The 21,304-nt window shown below is 44.0% G+C and overlaps 1 protein-coding gene across 10 annotated transcripts in view; it reads left to right on the top strand.

Moving 5' to 3' along the window:
* The window catches only part of PRUNE2 (prune homolog 2 with BCH domain), a 743,862-nt gene that overhangs the window by 612,901 nt on the left and 109,657 nt on the right, over positions 1 to 21,304 (top strand). For all 10 annotated transcript variants that reach the window (XM_069625908.1, XM_069625910.1, XM_069625912.1 and 7 more), the window contains one exon: positions 18,585 to 18,683. In XM_069625908.1, the coding sequence (XP_069482009.1) occupies positions 18,585 to 18,683 (99 nt within the window). The remainder of the gene's footprint in view (positions 1 to 18,584; positions 18,684 to 21,304) is intronic.

Raw genomic sequence — 21,304 nt, forward strand, 5'->3', positions numbered from 1 at the left:
CCGTACGCACAAATAATATGCCTGCAGGCCACTTGTCGGGGTTGCGAACTGAGACCTTGTCCTATTGCTGACCTATGTGTAAATGTACAACTATATCAGCGAAACTAATCAAAATGCATATATTATAGGATTGACCTGGCAAGGAACCCATAAGCCCGATCCCTAGAATGGGTAACCCGCGAGGGGGTTGGCCAAGGGCTGGATAAAGAATATAAAAAGCCCAAGTATTCCAATGTAAGGTCTCTCTCACTAATGCATCGGACCTTCGTTGAAGTTCGTTACGTTACTCTGAGAGCCGAATAGCTATCCGTTTGTCAATTGACTTTGGTAACTGTTGTAGCTTTTAAATAAAGCACTTGTATGTTCTTTGTAACCTGTGTTGGTGTGTTTCTTTTTGGGCTTCCCGGCCTCATATTATTTTTATGTTTTCACATAACGGCATGTCCAATATAGGGTCAATAAAATATTTATAAGTTAATTAAACAGGCGAGATACAAAAACTAAATAGAAATAAATTATAACAATGGAAAATGTGTAGTACAAAATGTAAGTTTGAAATGCAAATAAAAATCGTTACCCCTCAAAAACATTCTTTTTCCATGTGTTTTGGACAAATTGGGGGTTTAAAAAGCCTCCTGCCACGTTCCGCCTACCGCCCCACCCACATTTACTTTTCGGCCCACTATAGCCCTCATGTAAGGTACTTTCGGCTCTCTGTCAAAATCAGTTGTGCACCCCTGTATTAGGGTATTGGCGTGATACCAGGGTATCCCCCCCCCTAACAGTCTTCCCGCTGCGGTCCATGATCCTTTCCACGCCGAGCAAGTTCTCTATTCAGGCATCACCTCCAAAACCCCCACCTTGTGACTCATCGTGACCTGTCAAGAATTTGTTAGAAAAGGAAAGCAGATGCTAAACCATGGCGTCACCTCCGCTATCACCGTACAGAGGGAAATCAGCAGAGACATGACCGCAGTGCAAAAAACATACTCTCTCAATGCACTTATGCACAAGGGCAGTGTTTGCCCTAGTCCTAGTCTTTTGCCCTAATGCAACAATGCCACTGAAAGAATGTGTTTTTTGCTCTGTACCCATTTTTTCCCTAGATGCAAATTGCACTCGCAGTAGAGCAAAGTGTCTGTAACACCGACCAGTGTCTGTCATGGAGGTTCTTATAAGTTGTGTCAGAAGGGACATGCCATCCATGCATGGCAACAGCATGATCCTTTGTGTGCTATTGCTTTACAATAAAATGTTCCATGTGACGATTAAAGAAGCCCATGTACTTTTGTCGGGTATTCATGCCCCCCAGGTTATTGATTGGGACCAAATTTTAGTCGTAGCTGGTCAGATAGCACTTCGAGCAGAGCGTTCGCTTTGACATCCATCTGTGCAGAGCCTGCTGATGCAGATTCGAACCCGGCAGGGCCAAACTCAGCCTTTCATCCTTCCGAGGTCGATAAATGAGCACCACACACCGTGGATAATAATAAGCAGCGCTCAGATACCTGAGGGTTTGCAGCGCTATATAAATGCACAAACAAGCAACAAATAAACTCTGTTTTAAAATTAGAAATTACTTGATATTCATTCAAATCAAGCTGTAGGTCTACATATCGCCAAAAGAAGAAATAAAGAGCACCATGATTGTCAAAAATGTTATTATAGATTTTATGTACCCAGGGATCTCTTTACTGATTCAAAAAAATATCACTTTATTCAAGAGTTATTCTTATTTATTATAGATTGCACAAAACATGAATTAAACAATATGTTCCTGATTCCGAGGACAATACCAGTTGGTAACGGCACTGGGAGCAGTTTAATAGGCTGGAGCAAAGCAGGTGTCTTTAATGAGTGTCAAAAGACTTTACCTCATGTTAATGGCCCGAGGAAGGGGTCATTACTGCTATTAAAACATCCAACCCCAGTGAAGGTTAAATGTTCTCTTTAACGCAAAGAAAGACGAAGGAGAAATATTGGAAAGTTGAGACAGGTGGCCTATGTCAGCCATTAAAGCTCCTGGCTACTTCGTTGTCTGTAATCTGTCTGCTAGCATTCCGATGTCCTAAATATGAAAAAGGGCTACTATCCACAGCAGCTCTCTCAGCCACTTGGAACAACCCCCAAAGGAGAGCTTAGATGCTATTTGCCTTTCAGGTAAATTCGCTTTGTCTTTATTAGTGGGGAGGAACATGGAGACAATGCACGATATTTCTATGAAGGCAGAGTAGCAGCTCAAATATTTCAATCGGTAACCAGTAGGACTGGTCCACTAACTTGTAAGATGCCCATATTTATTTATTTAAGCTTCCCCTCTGCTCATTCATAGTGGGACCCATGTGAAGGCAACCCACCATTGGTTCCCTTGGTAGCCTGAAATGTGAATCAGCTGGCCAGATGTTCCCCACAGAATGTCAACTATCAAATGGCAATACAGTGTATTTGCCCAGTGTTCTTGTCAGGACTGATGATACGTTGAAGAAAGATAAGGACTTGCCTAGTCCTTGACCCTGTCACCAGCAAAAGTGAAATCACATCTTCAGTGACGTTGGCGTCACAGGTCTGACCTTTCTGCTGCAAGCCCTGTACCATACATGAGATGCACTGCCCAGCCCCTCTGGTTAAGATATGTTTGTAGACTGTCCAGCCCAGTTCGTGAGGTGTCTCATTAGGCCTACTGCAGCACTTCAAGTATACCTGGACTGTTTACTTCAAGATGCTGTTCAGAAATATAGCAGACACCAAGTTGGTACCAACCATTGGTGGCACTGGGTTAAGTAGACTTAATGTATTGCCACTGCCCAAAGGAAACGTAAGACTGAAGTTTCTTCAAACTGTGATGCCGGTGAAGAGTACTTTGTGCAGCCCAATTGGAGTAAGTTTGACTTTGCCCGACACTCCAGGTAACAGCAATCACACCAAAATCTTTTGTACACCTAAAACAAAGTGTTTGAGAAAGAACTCTGTGTCTGTCCAAAGACATCTAATCCAAATCTGCCCTCTGGCAGTGCTCGCCTCCACCCACACCTTTCTTTCACTTTTACCCTTAAACCATCGGTATAGACCATCTCATGATGTTGCAATGATCTCATATTCCATCTTCAACCCACTCCTACTTTGGAGAACCTTGATCAGAGAAACCCCCCATTAATGACCCGGAAACGCAGGAGTATCAATCTGAAGACACTTTCTCTTTCATCAGAATACAACATCTTGTGCTCAGATGTCTTCAAGATGAGCATCCATTGAACTGGGTGGGACTTTATCAGGCACCGCTGGTCAGGTCCCCGTCAGCCCGTCCTGACCTCAGATCCTGACCCTTCAAATTGGTCTTGGTTATTGTTTGACTTTCATAGGGTGCAATTGGCCCATAAATTCAATATTTTCCCAATTCCAGGGGTCCCAATGGTATCTGTATTAATATCCTAATACCTCCTATTTCTACCTTACCTATTATTGTGGTATGTAGCTGACACGTATGTACTGTTTTGCACTAGTGACTGTCTGGATACCTAGTGTTTTCACACGCACACCGCTGTATCACTTGCAGGGTTAAGTCTTAAACTCAACCAAGCTATGAAAAGGAGAATCCACAGTAACTTCTAAAGTTGTGTGCTTTTCCCTGTTTTGTGCATAACTATATTTGAGTTTTGTAGCATGTACACTTTTCCACTTCTACACAACTAGTACTGTTTCAGAATAAACCCACAACCACGTGGGACACCTTACTAGACCCTGGACAATGTATGTGCATCTGACTAAGTGACCTTGATGCAGAGTATAGCTGCAAGGATGCTCATCCCTTAAAGGGCAGCAGCCCATTCTCCTAACCCTTGCACCTCATCCAATGTGTATCCAAAAGACCCAAGGTGCCAGCAAAGTGGTCGGGAGAATCTTTTAATAAAAAATACAGTGACGAAATGTAAGCGATTGCGGATTGCTCTGCCTGCTTCTGAAACCTTAACCAAACTTGATTTTTCAAATAAAAAAGAAGGCTGACGTGATCAACACTGGCTTAGTCCCAAAGCATTGATTTGTTTATATAGAACCAGCATTCCCCCTGAGCTGCTTCAGGGCACCTGAAGAGGGGCAGGGGTGGACAGTGATCCTCTGCGTTGAACACGCTTCAGGAAGCCATGTGGCGGAAGGAAGATCTAGTCTTTGCAGATGGCTGTTCCCGAGAGAGAGTCAAGGTGCACAGGATGCACAAACACCAACTCAAGATGAACAGAAGGAAGATGAGCTGATGATACAGTTCAGTGAAGCCGAGTGGGGATGTACCAAGGCCACTTGCCTTTGATGAAATATAAGCGATTTCCATCAATGGATTCGAAGATGAGACAGATCAGCTTGAAACACGACCTTTCCTTGATAGGGAGCCAACAGAGTGTCACAGAAATTGTGTAGCTCTAGATGACGTAGAAAGAGCATAGAGGAGACGCAGAGTGACCAGCATGCATGGCGTGGTAGGCCTGGTAGGACAGTAGTGATAACAATGGCAACATTTTAGATCAAGGAAATGATACAAGGAGTAACTTTATTAGGCTTCCCATTTAAAGATGGACGAGGCTGCAGCATAATAGATTTTGGATCATATTGTAAGGTGGGTGTTGAAGATGACCCACAAGGTTGCAACGTTTTGATTTGTAGTGTTCGGATCCCCACAGTTATAATCCCAGGATATGGTTGACAAGGGGGACACTTTTTGTAAAGGTGGATTAGAGTTGTGGATTCAGCAAGAGACAACCAATTGCATTTCATCTGCGTAGATAGAATTAAGGCGGGCCATCTAATGAAATTCACAAACAAAAGGCTCGATCAAGCTAAAGGTAAATTTGGTATTGCCCTCATAGGATTATAAATGTAGGTTAAAACATTTTACAGTGTAATCTAAACGTTTAGGCTAACCATTGACAAGCCATTGAAAAGCCAGGGGGAAAGGGAGCACCCTCAGTAAAACAGTAATGGTGAACTAATAGGGATTATTTGCCTTGCTTAGTGCTTTACAAATGCCAAGTCACATAAAGTAAGAACTGACAGTGAAGCACTTCATGGCATGCTTGTTCACCACAGCAATGGTGGTTCGTTTTTTGAAGAAGGTAAGGTCATCTATCGTGTTGAAGGGAGCAGTTAAGTGCCAGCTACCTCGTGGAGAAACTCAGCATCTCCAGCAGACAGCACACCACCAGAAGCCAGGACACGTGCAGAATACCGCTGCATAAAGGAAAGGACCAGAAAACAATCCTTCTCTGCCTATGCCCCAAGACTATGGAACCTCCTCCCCGTCTGCATCCGACTTGCCTCCATGCTCCTGCAATTCAGATAAGAACTCAAGATCCACCTCTTCAAGGAATCTCTTCTCTGCAACACTGAGCCATCACTTTGCCCCGCGCCACCCGATTCACTAGACGCTGCCCACCCCTCTGCTTCCCTCCACCTGGTACAGCTGTTCCCCTCCTCTGTCTACCTCTATATCGTGCCCCTGCTGTAAATCTGCTCTGTTGTTACCTCTGTGAAGCGCTCTGTATGCATCTGTCATGTTGTGCACCTCTGTAAAGCCCTCCATTATGTATTTGTATTGTCGTATAGCTCTGTAAAGTGCTCTGTTGCGTCTCGGAGCTAGGTCCATGCTCAATAAATAACATAATAATAATAATAAAAATAATAATAAAAAGTACAACAAAATCCATGCTATGAAGTCTGCTGAGTCTTTGTGTCTCATCGAGTCATCGAAAAACCAGATAATGGATGGTTTTGCTGCCACCACCAGAGCAAAAGCTGTTTTGGTGAATGTCTACGATGAGTCATTCAGGCAGCTTTGAAGCTGCAGGTGAATTTGAATTTTGAATGGTATTCTTTATGCTTTTTTGACCAAGTCAGGGCTTTCCTGCAATGCAAAAACAATGAAATGCAATTTAATAGAAAAGGTGAGCTAAAGGGAAAAGGTTTTCTTTATTTCAAAATATGGTAGGGCAAAGTAAAAATAAAAAAGATATAACCATCATTTCAATCAAGCACTGTAAATGAGCAAGGGTGGCATTATTACGTTCAATTAGAAGATGAAGGACGTTGGTCATTTTAATATCTTGGTGCTTTAGTTTATTCAGTTATGGTTTGGCAACTACTTATTATATTATGCGTGCGTCAAATAGCCAGCTGTCCAATTGGGGGAGACGTGTCAGGAAGTTCGTTGTGTGATTGTGGAGGGATGGGGAGTGGTGGAAAGCAGTGATAAAAGCCTTAAACAGTCCTCGTCTGCCATCGGACGCTGCAGTAGCAAAGTCATGAACCTCTGTCTGGTGGCCTTTGTCGCAGATCGGACAAATGCGGTCTTCAAACACTGATTGGGCCTCATTCCGAGTTTGGCAGAGTGGGAAAAAAGTGGTGTTCATTCCGCTACTGCCACTTTCTTTTCAGAGGAAAAGTGGAGCATTTACCACCAACTTGATAAGAGTATGGTGGGGAGGAACACCTGGATTCAGAAAAATGAAATGTGCATCAAGCCCAATGTGCAGTATGTACTTAGGGATTCAAGCATGCAACCCTTTATCCCGCTCATATTAGTCAAACACAGATCTGTGATTTTATGTTCCGAAAATGCACCTTTTCATTTTATGCAAAGCAGGCTAGGACCCTTACTGGTGTTATTTGTCCCCTTCCTGTTTTATCTGGGGGTATTTAAGAAAAGTACAGTAAGAGTGTAGCAGACCGTCCCTATATGTTGAAAATATAACTATCAGAAAATAACTTGTAGGGTTATTCTAGGTTTTGATAATGTGCTTTGCTCAATGAGACAAGTACATGTTGTTATTATGACTAAAATATATACTGACCGTGAATATTAGACATGTAAAACTTTTAAACATTTGAAAAGTTGCAGTTTACAATCTCAGCACAATTAAAGTTATCTTTTTAAAGCTGTTTTTGCAACAACAACAAAAACTCTCCCCAAGATATGTGTTATTTTTCTTTGGTTGTGCAGCTTTTCAGCAATGGCTGGGGTGTCTCTAGGAACGCGCACCTGACAATGGGGGTCATTACTATCTGGGCGCAAAGGGATACCGGGCACCGGTAATGACACTGGTGCCGGTAATCCCTTTGCGCCCTATTCCGAGGTCCCTTAGCGGGTTCCTCCCTTAACGCCTGGTAAAACCAGGCATTATGGACGGGACCCACAAAGGGATACCGGGGTCAATAACGGTACCGCAATTTGCGGTACCGTTATTGACGCCTTCCCCCTTCCCATTGAGCCCTATGGGGGCTCAAATGGGAATGGGGAATGGCTTTTCAAATGGGGAGTTACCGGCCCGGCAAAGGTCGGAATAGACCGGTAAGTCCCCATACCACCAAGTCGGTGGCGGTACCGGTATTGGTGCTAGTCATGGCGCTAATAGCAACATGACTAACACCAACCTCGGAATGAGGGCCAATGTGTCTTTCACCAATATAGAAAATGTCGAGTGATACAGGGAGAGAGAGAAGGAGAGAGAGAGAGCAGGGGGAGAGTTAGCAAGGAAGCGAGCACTAGAGCAGTGTATGATTCGCTGGGTGCAGCTATTAAATCTCCCAGCTGGCGATGATCCCGCTAGCTTTCTAGATAGTAGAATTCTAGCATGCTTTGAGTGGGACGATCACAGTAGTGTATTAACTAGGGCAAATGTGTGCTAACCTCACAACCTGCTATCATGGACGTGCCTGGGTAGTGACTGCTGTACATGAACACGCACCCTTGACCTTCACAGCGGCGGACTAGCATATTCATGTAATCCAGTGGCTCTTTCCCATGCACCTGGTCTGCCATGCTGCTGACCAGTCATAGGCGAAAACCCAATGCTGAAACAAGTATTTTGCCAGTTTTGTTGCAAAGCAAACAGTTGGAAAAGTGGGCAATGCAATAGAAGTTATGGCCCTTTCACAAGTGTCAGTGAGCATTTGCTTACTGACCCCATGCAGGTAGGACGACTTGCCAAGGCCCCTTACACACATCTGGCCAGTTTGGCAATGCTTTTCTAGGCGCTGAGAGTGCACACGGCCCTCATGGAGGAACTGCCTGCTGATCGCTTGCTCCAGCAGCCATTCTATTCCCCTACGTGCAAATCCCTTTTGTGAATAGGGGATTTACGTGCAAGGCAAAATGTGAGGGGCACTTTTCCACTTGCATTCTGTCCTCACATCTCTTTGTGAATTAGAACATAAGTGCCTCTACTGGTTTAATACTACAGATCCCCCCCACATGTCCGACTTGAGAGGCTTGCGGTATATGACCGGGACATCCGCTCCTTGGTGTTACAACCCGCTCCCTTGGTACAGGACTCACAGAGCCCGGTCGCCTGCACAGCCATCGCACTGGCTAAAATGTGGAAGCTGACGGGAACTACCTTTGCCTTCCACAGTAATCTCCCTCTTTAGAATTTTCTCCCTGGGGTCCCGCGGGTTCCACCGGGCACGGTTCGCCGCTGGGCGGACGCGGGCTACAAGCTGCTACGTGACGTGTTTGACCAGGGTGTATTCGTTGAGTGGCCCGATCTCCCCTTGCCCTTGAGAAGCGACCAGTGTGTATGGCTCCAATATACATCCCTTCGTAGGACCCTTAAGCGTAATTACCAAACGTTCCCTGCATTGCCACCAGACGACCCTGCCATTGAGGAGCTCTTCTCCCCCGGCCCCACGAGGGGTAAGATCTCTAGGTTATATACTATGCTACAATCCAGATCTGTCCCAGACTTCGCTAAACTGAAACGCGCTTGGGAGGCAGACCTCGGTGTTGAGTTGTCGGATGAACGCTGGGCACACCTATGCGAACGCACACATCGTGTTTCCTTCAACTCCCGGTTTAAACTCATTCAATTCAAAGTGCTTCACAGGTTTCACGACACCCCGATCAGACTACATCGTATGTCCGGTGATCACACTGCCAGCTGCCCCAGATGCGGCCGGGATGATGCCGACTATATTCACATGATCTGGTCCTGCCCCCGCCTCTTACAATTTTGGGAGGCTGTGTGTTCGACAGTATCCGCTGTGATTGACCACCCCATTGCTCTCTCCCCGGTGGTATGCCTTTTTCACGACCTCCCAGGCCTCCCCCGTGATTCCAAGAAACTAGCTGGTCTCTGCCTGCTTCTCGCGGTGCGCTCCATCCTGCTCTGCTGGCTTCGCCCCTCACCTCCCACACACGCCCAATGGCTGAGAGCGGTCACGTGGGCCTCTGATTCTGAGGAAGCCTGGTCCCACATGCAACCCACCCACTCCAGACCTAGAAACATTTGGCTCATGTTCCGCTCCTACATGTCTGACCTTGTCGAGACACCGGATGCCTCCCCCCCCTCCAGCTTCCCCCCACCAGTTTGGGTCCTCACCCCTATCATAGTTTCCTGTTGCCCTCTCCACGCTGTGACTGTGTTTTTTTTTATTGTTTCACCATGTGTAGTAACCTCTGCGCACCTACTTTATGTACACTGTTTTCATACTATAACTGCCTGATGCTGTTCGCCTGTGTTTTGCTGCCACGCTTTATAATAAAAAGAAGTTTAAAAAAAAAAAAAAAAAAGAACATAAGTGCCTCCAGAGCATATGGGACCAGTAAATGAATGGCCAGACATCAGTGTGTTTATCTTTCAAAGGTAATGTACCCTTCTTGGATCTAATATCAAAGTTAGTCAGAGACTAAGGGCCTCATCATACCCATGGCGGTATCCTGGCAGTAATTGGGCTGGGATACTGCCAAAGCTATTAGCGTTACCGCTACTCAGTCCGGTGCTATTATCGCCAGATCCCGAGTAGTGGTAAGGCAGTAATTACCTATTTCTTTTTGAGACTCCATAGGACTCTATGGGAATTTTGAGTAATTACCACCAGCGGTAATAGTGCTGGTGGTAATAGTGCCAAAAATGGGCAGAACCTGGAGATTTACCTCCAGATCAGAGCTGGAGGTAAATCTCCAGCTTTCTGCCCAAACTCGGGATTGGGCGGAGCAGTAATGCAGCGGTAATAGCGATACCGCTGCATATTTTTAAGCTCCGCCCAACCCCTGATGAGGCCCTAAGTTACCCCAGAACATCACATGGGATAAAGCTATGTCTTTCCTGAGAATTATTGACCTCTGATGGTATTAGTTCAGTCACTGGAGTGTTCTCTGTTTTGAATTTAATTGACTTGAAATGTGGCATTTATTATAAGCACCAAGCAGGCCAGCCTGTATCTAGATGCAGATATAATGTCAAAAGAAATGCCAAAGCAAGGACTTGCCAGAAAAAAGAAAGCACTTGGTTTTAGCTTTTTTCCTCCCAAAATCTTCAATGATTCAGCTAAGCAAATTTTGATTGGCAGCTGATTCCAAAATCTTGGCCCTGCCACTGAAAAACATCTGTCCCCTCTCAAATGACAGCGTGTGCGCCGTTGTTTCCACAAAGTAAATTACTTTGTTGTAATTTACTTCATGATTATAACTTTGAAATACTTTGAATTTGTATATGTTTGTAGGATATAGGGTCAGAGGGGGGAGGGAGGGTTTGGGGTAGGAGTGGTAATGAAGGGGAAGGTTCACATGGGGGTGGTTGGATTTGTTCAAATGCCATGGAACCGCGGCACATGGAATGGCCAGGAGACGGCAGTTTTCTGAACGAACGCTTTTAGTGGACTGATAGCATGTTGACAGATAATAGAGATAAGAGCGAGCAAACTCATGCTTACACTTAAAAAAAAAGCATAGTATTTTAAAAGAGATCCATTTGGGCGCAGGGAGAAAGTGGAGTTCTCCACAGTAAAGGGAAATAGAATAAAGTTCAGGAAGGTGGAAGATAAGACACAGAGCTGCAGTTTTCATCTTTTGTTAGACATAACCACATACAAGTCATTGCCATAATCCAGATATAAGATAATAATCGGGGCAAGCACGGTGGCATGCTCTACCTTAGTATTGAGTGGAAGGATTCCGCTCGGAAACGGAAGACAAAAAAGGCGGCTCTGGTAACTTCATTATTCAGGGCTTAAAATGACTGATGAAACTCCAAGATCATCCCCATGCTCCTTACCTTTGGGGCATATATTGTATGAAGAACAAAGAGGCATGGGGGATTTGGCATTCCCTTAGGGTTCCTAAGCAAGTGTCTAGGTCCCAGCAAGAGTATTTTGCTCTTGAAGGATTGAACTGCTAGCCATTTCTTATCATCCATTTATGATCCATGGTCAATCCCGGCAGTAGTAAAGAGAAGGTATCAGAAGGTTCTCCGACTGTATTATAGATTTGAGTGATACTGTCTCTGACAATTGTGAAAGATATTCATTAATGGCAGAAGATTAATCTTGAATAGAAGGGGTGGTAGCTGGGAGTCCTTAGAAACAATGCAACCTTATTTAATAGGGTCTGAGATAAATGGGCCAACGTTCAGCATTTGGGCCTGGTTATTTAAAACGCTCCTAAACCAAGTGTCTTATCATCCATCGCTGCAAGGGTTTCATGCTGGCTTCCAAATGTTGCTGATAAGTCAAGCATAATCAAATGTGAAGGGTGACGGTAGCGTTGTCTCATCGCAAATCTTTTGAAAAGGAAAGGTGAAAGATTTAGGAAGTCCGGACGGAAACACAGAAGGATTCAGGAGATTATACTAATTAGTTAGATTATTCTAGATTTTAGCAATTTTGGAAACAAAGAAATCCTTAAAATTGTGAGCCAGTTTCAGAGAAGGTTTTAAGGCTTGGGGTGATGAGGTGGGGTTGTGAAAAGGTTTTGATGAAGAAAAATATCTCTTTTGATATATTAGCCGTGCCTTGAATTTGTTTACTAACATATTGGGCTTTTGCTGCAACAATAGCTTTTTTATAAGCTTTGTGAGCTTCCTGGGTATGAGGTAATGTTGAGAAATTTCTGAAACAGTGACCGTTTTTTACCTCCATTTTTCTTGTCTGTTTCTTTAAAGCCAACAGAGATGGAGAGAACAAAGGTTTCAAAGTTTTCCTATATTTAGCCATTTCAATGGGGGGAACATTCATTAGTGATTGCCTGCAGACTTGTGAGAAACTGCTTTAGTAAGTGTCACAGTCTGGCTCGCCCTCAAGAATGGATAGCCGGATACCAATCTCGTAGGTGGCATATTGACCAAGGTTTGTTTGGATCTGCAAGTTTGGTAAAGAGCAGGAGTGTTAAATTATGGTGAGGCTGGGAGCGAGACAGCAAGTTGTCTCATAAAGTGATCACTCCATGAAATTGTAGTTGTATTAACTTCTGTTAAATCTAATTGCCTACTTAGAATGAAGTCCAGACACTCTCCCACCTGTATGAGAAGGAGCTTTAGTAGCAGAAATCAGCATTTGTGCAAACAAGAAGTCCGACAAAGTACTAGCGTTGGGCGAGGAGACACTCTTGTACCCTACATGACAATGCTCTAAAACTAGGAGTTTAGTAACATCTAAATAAGTAGAAGAGAAAAAATCCTGAAACCCAATAAAGAATTGGGTTGCCGGGACCATTGTCCGACATCATCTAATTTGAAAGAAGTCAGTAGGTTATGGCAATATCGTAAAGGAACAGAGTTGTGGGTGATCATCATAGAAGTTAGTGTTAAAGTTGGTTGATTTCCCGTGAGATTTGAAAAAGGCAGCAATGCCCTTCTCCCCATGTGGGAAGGTCTGGGGATCATCAAGTGGAAAACGGCGTGCATGTCCTCAGTTATCCAAGTTTCTGTGATAAATAAATCGAAAAAGAGAATGTGAATTCTGTTAGTCTTGTTATGCACTGTTGTTTTGGTAGGTACATGATAGCATAACCCTAGTCCTGAGTCTTGCTTGGGGAGTTTGTGTTTTTTTCAATGCAATAGTATGTGCCTGGATTTTGTTTAAAGTTCTCAATATGATGAAAGACTTCTGGTCATTCAAACCCATTAAGTTCTTCTCTGCCATAGTAAGTACTATGTGGCCAAACCAGAGGGCTAGAGGGCAAGAAAGAGTAGCAGAAACAAAGCAAATTGCCTTACCTGAGCCAGGCTGCAGGACGTGCCAGAACTGGCCGAAACAGCCCTAAACAGTCTGATAAGCCTTAATGGCGCCACGGCGCATCACCAGCAGCGACATTTTGGAGCGATGGGAAAATGCATTGTTTCACAGGTAAAAATGCATATTAAGTAGTGTATAAAAACAATCTGAGTAAGTAAACGGAAAAGTGTAGCATGGAGGGTGAATCCAATGGCAGTTGCAGTCGCGCTGATGCAAGTCTGATGAGCCCATAGGTGCGCCTGTGCACGCCACCAGGGGCGTCACATGCAGGGGCAGCGGGGAAATGAAGTGCTTTAACAATAAATATGCCTGTGGGCCAGAAGAACCAGGGCTGAGCATATTAAGTGGCGTATAAAAATATTTGATAATGGTTTAGAAATGCACCTCCTAAAGACAGCAAAGCATAGTTGTCAATAGCAATGAAAGCAATAAGAGCAATAACACAAGGTAAATGAAGAAGCGTGGCATAGAGGGTGAAGTCCATGTTTCCATGCCCCTTTCAAATGATTTAGGTACAAAGAACCCGGGTTCATCAACCCTTTCCTGCAGATCCTGGACAAGGAATTTAAAGTAGGAGTTTAATCTGCATGGTGCGCATGCACAGTGCCCATCTTGTGTGAAGCTGATCTATTTAATTTTGGTTTAGAAGTAATAGTTCAAGCTTTGCATTAAGTTTGACTCATGCCTTTTGAAGTGCTTACGAAGTACATGGCCATAGTTTTCCATGTGTTCAAAGCAACTGTGGATTCTTCTGATGCTGCAGCTGGTACAGTGGTTCCTGGTGCCCTTGCAATGTGAAGTCCATGCTTTCTCAGAGTGTAAACCGACTTATGATCACCGATACAACAACTGTGCAGTTCCAATGTAAGCCAGTGTAAGACTTCTAGGCTGAAAACAAGTCCCCTTCGACTACCTTTCACCCGATCAAGCCACTATTGCCTGGCTGACTTAGGTAGTTAGCGTTTGCGGAAGTACTGATCAACTTGCCTGGAAATATTTAGGTATTTGTCATTACCCCAAGTCCTGGCTAGACTTTGGTCCTGCCTCTTGAACATCAAGAGATCACACTGGCCATGCCTGGAGCCATTCAGCTAAATTTAATGACATCTCACATCACAGTGTAATCAAATGAATGCAATAGAGTCTCTTAAAACGCATCTTACCACCAAGTCCAGACCAATAGTACAAAGGGAGAACTATTTACTGTTCCCATCCTAGGCTAGCAACTGCAGAGGCACATCACACCTGAGATGCCTTCTGGCCTTTGGGGGTGCTAAAACCGGAGTATTGTTGTGACACATTTGAGGACCATTGAAGGGATTTGTAACAATCAAATACGTGCATTGGGGATAAAACAAAAAACAATACAAAGCTGGTGTGTCTTTACCAGACATCATTTAATTTATCACAATCATATTCAAATGAGTGGCTCAAAGATACAGTCCTGGAGTGTTGATTTGTGCAATATAATCTGTAACTATGTACAGCATGTGGTGTGCATGCATTGACTATATTTATCCATGATTACGTTACACATTTAAAAAGAAATTATTCCCATGAATATACAAACCTCTTTTCAGATTGTGAGAGTTATTAACCCAGAACTACACCTACAGGGTCAATTCTTAGCAGTGGAGAAGGGTGGTTTGAGATACAGTACAGAATGTCCACACAGGGATGTCAATAATACTTTGTCTTCTGTTGAATTAAAAGATGTGCAGGTTACAGATAAGTAGGCTGTGTTAATAAAAGAGTCCTTTCAAAGTTCTGGATATGGACCCTATGTGACTATGTCCTCGGCCTAGGCCTCACGGTAGAGGGTGGGGCGAGCATGCGGTCAGGTGCCACCGCCTGCTATGTGATGTTGTAGCTGTGGCTGTGTATCCCCTGGAAGAACCGACCAGGCCCTGCCAGGGGGTGTTAAATTGGTCCACCACATTAATCTAACCCCTTTAATCCCCCAAACATAGGTAAAATGAGCAACCCAATTACAGTCTTGTAACAGCATGCAAAGATCACCCGCTGAAGCGCTAGCTGGAAACCTCTGTACTATACCTCCCATCCCAGAGGGTGCAATATTAGGGCCACCGGAGAAAGGGTGTTGCTTACATTTAGATCAATAAGGGAATACTAGCATTAGAACACAAGAAACAAATAGATATCATTTGTGGCAGACATTCTGTTCCCTGCAATGTTACAGGATATGCCTTATGCCAAGCAGCAATAAACATTTTAATTTTCCATCAGTTAAAGTGGAGCTCAGCCGTATATATACCTGAACCACGGAGCTCCAAACAAGTATTCCCACTCTTTACAAGTGATCAGTGCAGATTCTGGTTGATTATTCTGCATCTCTGCGGGTCTAAGAGCAGGGCAATTGGAACGACGGGAAGCCTATGAGCCAAAGCAGTTCAACCCATCAGATATGGAATATAATGATGATATTAAACCAAGAGCGGCACATGGGTGACCCCAGGGGTGGGGACACCTTATAAAACACATCAGCCAGCATAGTCGGGAGTGTATTTTTTTAGAAGAAGCCAAGCATTGGTGAGAGTTGGTGGTGGACAGAGAATGACGTTGAGACGGAGCAGGAAGAAGAACCCTGTAGAGAGGTGGCCAGAAGGAATAAGAAGAGAATAAGAAGAGGAATGAGGTGGAACACAAGGCGGTGTTGTTCAACAGGAATAGCAGAAGGAGAAAGATGGCAAGAGGAAGAGCCAAGGGAGAAGAGAAGGACTATACTATATTGGAGGGGTGAATAGATGGAATGCTTGGAGAAAGAATGTGATTAGAGAAAACATCAGGAGAAGTAAATGTAAGTTATTGAGGAGGAAGACATCCTTGGGGGGAGGGCTGAGGACAACACTGTAGGAGAAGAGAGTGAGGAGTAAGGGAAGAGAGGAAAAAGAGCAGAACTGATGTTGGAGGATTTGAGGAAAAGCAATAGGCACACTACAAGCCAAAAAGAGTGGAGCCAACGTGGGAATGAGGTACAAGCACATGGTAAAGTATCAAACAGGCATTGAAGGAGGTGAACAAGAGAGACAGGAGAGGACAGGATGTGCAGGTGTGAACCCCATTGGTGTGAGACTGTTCCAACCTATGGAGGAGGTAGACAAGAACAGGGGTTGGTGGTTAGAGCTAGCATCCATAGACAGGTAACCAAAGAGGCTAGCCTAATCATGCTTACAGAGAAGCCTAGCTGACCAGCCTCCAGGTTGAAGTGTTGGAGCCTGCCATCATACCACCCAGACCTGATACAACTAACCTAGGAGTTCACTTAGCCAACTCACTGGTGGATGTTTTGCTCCACATCCTAGTGGCATTCAGACATAACTTCAGCTTTTGTCCCAGCCTTGTCTATGGGTACTCCTGAACCCCCAAGACTGTGAGTGACAAAAGAGTGAAGAAACAGCCAGTACAGGGATTATGAAAACCAGAGACCTTGTTGAATCTAGAGACTGTATTGCAGCCAGATACTTTGTCTTCTGAGACTTTTTTATTGTAATCCTCCTCCTCACCCAGCAAAGGTTACACATTGTTGAGATCTATTTTCCTTAATTAAATTACTACAGGTACAAGAGGAGGGCTTGAGGAAACCGGCAGAACTACTACTCATTGAGAAGCCTTCCTGTACTCAGTGTATCCAGTACTAATTACAGAAGGAAGATTGCAGGGAAAGGGAAAAGGCGTTGTAAAGTATGTCATTTAGTTAGCCACAGTAAATTCCATCATTAAACCTTTATTTTTACCATCTATCTCTGATTATATCTGGTGTTCATCCCGCTCAACTTTGTGCACCCACCTGTTGAGGTCACAGGCAATGCCTAAATTCAAACAGGTTTTTCACGTTCCAGGTGAGGTTATAATAACCTGGTGCATGGTAGTTGGGGACCTATAGCCACACAACCAGGATTGTTTTTCTTATAGGAATCAATAGGAGAAATTGACCGGTATCTGATTGGCTCAACAATTTAGTGGTCTTTGTGTTGTGCTACCCACAATTGTCAGTGTTGGCCCAATGCTAAACATAGGCCAGCAGTTTGTTGGTATGCAAATACCTCTCTGGAGGGATCTGAATGCTAAAGCACCAAACAAGCAGGAACCACTGGATGCTTCCAGATGCTATCCATCAAACTTGTGGTTCCCTGCAAAATGGGAGGTTAATGGTGGAGGTTCCTGATCCCAGATAGAGCAGCAATAGTTGCATTTCAATGAAGAAGACCTGCAGACAAGCTGGTCTGCAGAAGAGCCACTGAAGAAGACACTGGGCCTCATTATGAAGTTGGAGGTAGCCTTGATGGTTTTACCGGCAAGGCTACCTCCAAACTTGCATCCGGGTCCGGCACCCGTGAACAGACAATTACCGGGCTATTCCGGCCCAGCCGGACCCGGTAATTGCCCTTTCACAGGTGCCGGGCCCAGTACATCCCCATTCCCATTGAGCCTGATAGGGGAGGGTGAATAGCACTGGTACCATTAATAACGGTACCAGTGCTACCATCATGTTATGCTTGTGGGTCCTGGTACGACCGCCAGGTCAGACCTGGTGGCTGCAAGGGCACCTGCGAGCAGAACTCCTAGTATGGCAGTACGATAGCAACAGTGCCGGTAGCGATACCAGCGCCATTTTTGCCTTACCGCCATACTTGTAATGAGGCCCAATATGTCAGAGCTAAGGTAAGCAGAAGCTTCAGGGCTTATCCAGAGGCAGAAGTCGCAGTTCCACTTTCGGCATCCAGTGGTTGCAGTTCACTGGGCCAGTAGCTTGCTCAGAGGTCTTTGTTGCTCTAGCTCTGTCAGTACTGTTGCCCATCATGCCTGGTCTGTGCAAGGAGAGGCTGAGAGTCCTTGACTCGATTGACCCAACTGTGCTCACAAAATCAAGGGCAGCAATTCCCCCATTGCTATAAGAGTCTCTCCATTAGTTTGGTCTTGACAACATACAGTGAAGCAAGGATCTATGTGATTACTGTGACCCCCAGAATTCCGACGGCCGAAAAAAAATGACATCTTTTTATTTCAACCCCCTTTACACCACATACATATGCAGGGGAGACCCCATGCAGCCCCCCATATATGTGGTATAAGAGGGGTTGGAAAGAAAAGTTGGAATTTTCGACAGTTGGAATTCTGGAGGTGACATTTTGGTATATTTCTGTAAAAGCAGAGCATCTGCAGAGTCAGATTAGGCTTGCTGTCTTCTTCTCGGAAGAATGTGTGCCAAGCTCAGCTTACAGTGTCAGTGAACACTCAGCTCCCAGTCAGAAAAGCAAACCATTCCACATTTTTGGCAGTCGCTTAGGGTTTCCCAGGTGGCACATCAGTGTTTTGCCTCAGCTGAGGTCTCAGTTTGGGTTAACAGAGAAAAGGTCAGTAACTCAGCCAGGGAAAAATGTAAAATCAAATGGATATCACCAAAAGTATAGTTTCTGACTTACTAACTCACACACGCTATCCCCTGCACATATTTAAGTACAGCATTTTATCAGTATATTAACCCACCCAAGTGGTTAAACATTAGTGCTCCTTGGGTTGCTCAGTCTTGTGTTTTTGATTGCAATATAATTTCTTTTCCTTTGTTGCAGCTCAAAATTCAGCAGTAAGATTAGATATGTCAGCAGCTTAGCAGAGCTCAGCGACCTGATACCAATGGAATATGTGCATATTCCCGAGAGCATTATCAAGTAAGTGCAATGCTTTATTTCTTTCTTTCAGTACAGTATGAGGGTGCCTAAGGTTCCGTCCAACTAAATCAATTGTAAATCTCACACCATACTAGAAAATAGTTCCACAGTATAGGGAAGTTCACAAATACTTAATTTTTCTAATATCAATTTGCTGATTAATTTAAAGTATTTGCAGTGCATTGGCACCTGTAAAACAGTTATTATATAAACACATAATTATAACAAAATATTAACTCACACTTAACCTAAAATTGCAGTTCCAGATCGACATCCTTCAGAGAATTGTTCACTACTTGGAAATGACACCGAAATTAGAGGTGGCCAGAGCCCTTTTCCTATCCTGTCCAAACTATTGTAATATTATCTATCCAAGACGAAACAAAAACCAGCTGAACCAACTTCAACTTATCCAAAATAAAGGAGCTAAACTCAGTTTGGGGGGTGAAGCCCTCATGCCATATCTCACAAGCCCTGAACATCTGCAACTGGCTCTCTGTTACAAAAAAGAATACCATACAAAATCAGCTGTATTACATTCCAAATCCTTCAAAGCATCAGTCAAATCAACCCGTCCCTTTGTCTCCTCGTCTGTTATTAGTATACAGTTATGCAAGTCATCAAAGTCATCAGAAGGGAGGGGCAGCAAGGTGGCAGTGTTCAAGGTATTACATCTTCACAAAGTACCGTTGTGTGCGAACAGGGCCAACTCATATGTAGTTAGTCATGCATTAGTTAAAAGTTGCATTTGTGTTTTGGTCAGGAGAATATCTATTGCATGGGGAACAATAATAGTAAAAAAATGGCACAATACTAAAGTTTATGCTTGTTTCACAGAAAGGGCAGCAGCTGCTACCACCTTTAGGCAATTTGACATCCCTTTAACCACTGGGTCTAGTGTGGTCAAAAAATAGGCGCATGGTCTATTATTCTCCTCTTGTGGTTGACTGAGAACTGACAAAGCACACCCTTTTAGTTCATGCACAGAGAAAAGGGTTTAGTATAGTCTGGTGTTCCCAATGCAGGAGATTTACATAGGGCAGACCTCAGTGCCTGAAAGCTTTCCTGATGAAACTGAGTCCAGGGGAGAGGTACAGGAGTAGTGCTAGTAGTAAGTTCAAGTAAGGGCTTAGCTAACGAAGAAAAGTTTGGAATCCATTTTCTACAGAATTAAGTCATCCCCACAAATCCTCTAACCTCTTATTGTGTACAGGGTACTGGCATGTTAAGTATCATTTGCATTTGTTGCGGATGCAATCTTTTCTCTCCCTTAGTAAGTAAGAGACCTAGATAAGTGACTTGCTGCTCACAAAATTGTAGCTTATTTTGGGAACCCTCGTATCCTAAGGGAGCTAAAAGCTCTAGCAGGTGCGTGGTGCAGTCCACACACCCTCCCTTGGTATCTGCTGCTATAAGTAGGTCATCAACGTACTGCAATAAGACAGTGCCTGGAGATGGGGTAAAAGAGTCTGATTGTCTTTTTAATGCCTGGCTGTAAATGCTCGGGCTCTCTGTGTATCCTTTGGGTGTTCTATAAAATGTGAACAACCGTCCATGCTAAAGGCAAAAAGGTATTGCCTGTCCTCAAGTCTTGTAATGCCGGAAATGCATTCTTTAAGTCCACAACCGTAAAGTATTGTGCGGAGGGAGGAACCATAGTCAAACGTGATGTCATATCTGGAATAACTAGGAAATGGGGCACCACAATTTTATAGATAGCGCACAGATATGTCACCATTCTCCATTCAATAAGTGAGCCTTCCTTGCCATCCCTCTGTTACAATAAACTGAGCCATGCAGGAAAAGGGCCCTATCTAAAAGTGAATGGGCTCTGATACTGAACTGCAGACTGAATTATTAGAAAATCCCACTGAGGTGTTAATTTTCCCAGAGTGGAGTATTCAAGGCACTAGTTTGTGGGAAATATAAGTATGGTTTGCTCCTGTATTTAAAAGGAACTTCTGCACCTGTGGGGTCAACAGGTATTTGTACTCTGCCTTTCCCCTCTCCTGGGCTATCCAATGTTGCATAGTAATCTGGATATGGCTGTTCTTCATAATAGTCCCAGGAAGAATATTGCTATCCCTGCCTTAAATCAAAACAATTTGGCTGTCCTTGACACTGGTTTCCAGCATTACTACCATCAAACTGACTCTCGCCTGCTCTTACTATTCCTCGTCCCATAGACTGTCCTCTTTGCCTTGGGCATGTGGGACATTCTCGAATCCAATGATCTGAGCTTTTGCTATAATGGCATCCATTGTCCACTATTCCTCCTCTATATGATGGAGGAGCACTTACCCCTCTTCCCGTATACATTCCTCTTGACATTACTCTCCTCATGGCATACCTCTCCCTCTAATTCGTTCTGGAAATTGTTACTGCATTAATACTTTTGTCTTTATATCTTTTTAATTTTCTTTTTCATTCTTTTCTTTTGTATGTCTATTTGCATAATATCTGGCCACAGTCAGAATTTGAGCTGCATTCTGCATGGTCCACTTTGATTCATATGTTTGTATGTGATTTTTCACGTATGGGAGCAGTCGTTCCACAAAGTGTGAACAAAAGGCTATTTGCCCTTCTTTGGTACCCAGATCCATACCACTACAAAAGGAGAA

Source organism: Ambystoma mexicanum, chromosome 6p, assembly GCF_040938575.1.
Source record: "Ambystoma mexicanum isolate Mex_15411 chromosome 6p, UKY_AmexF1_1, whole genome shotgun sequence".
NCBI lineage: Eukaryota > Metazoa > Chordata > Amphibia > Caudata > Ambystomatidae > Ambystoma > Ambystoma mexicanum.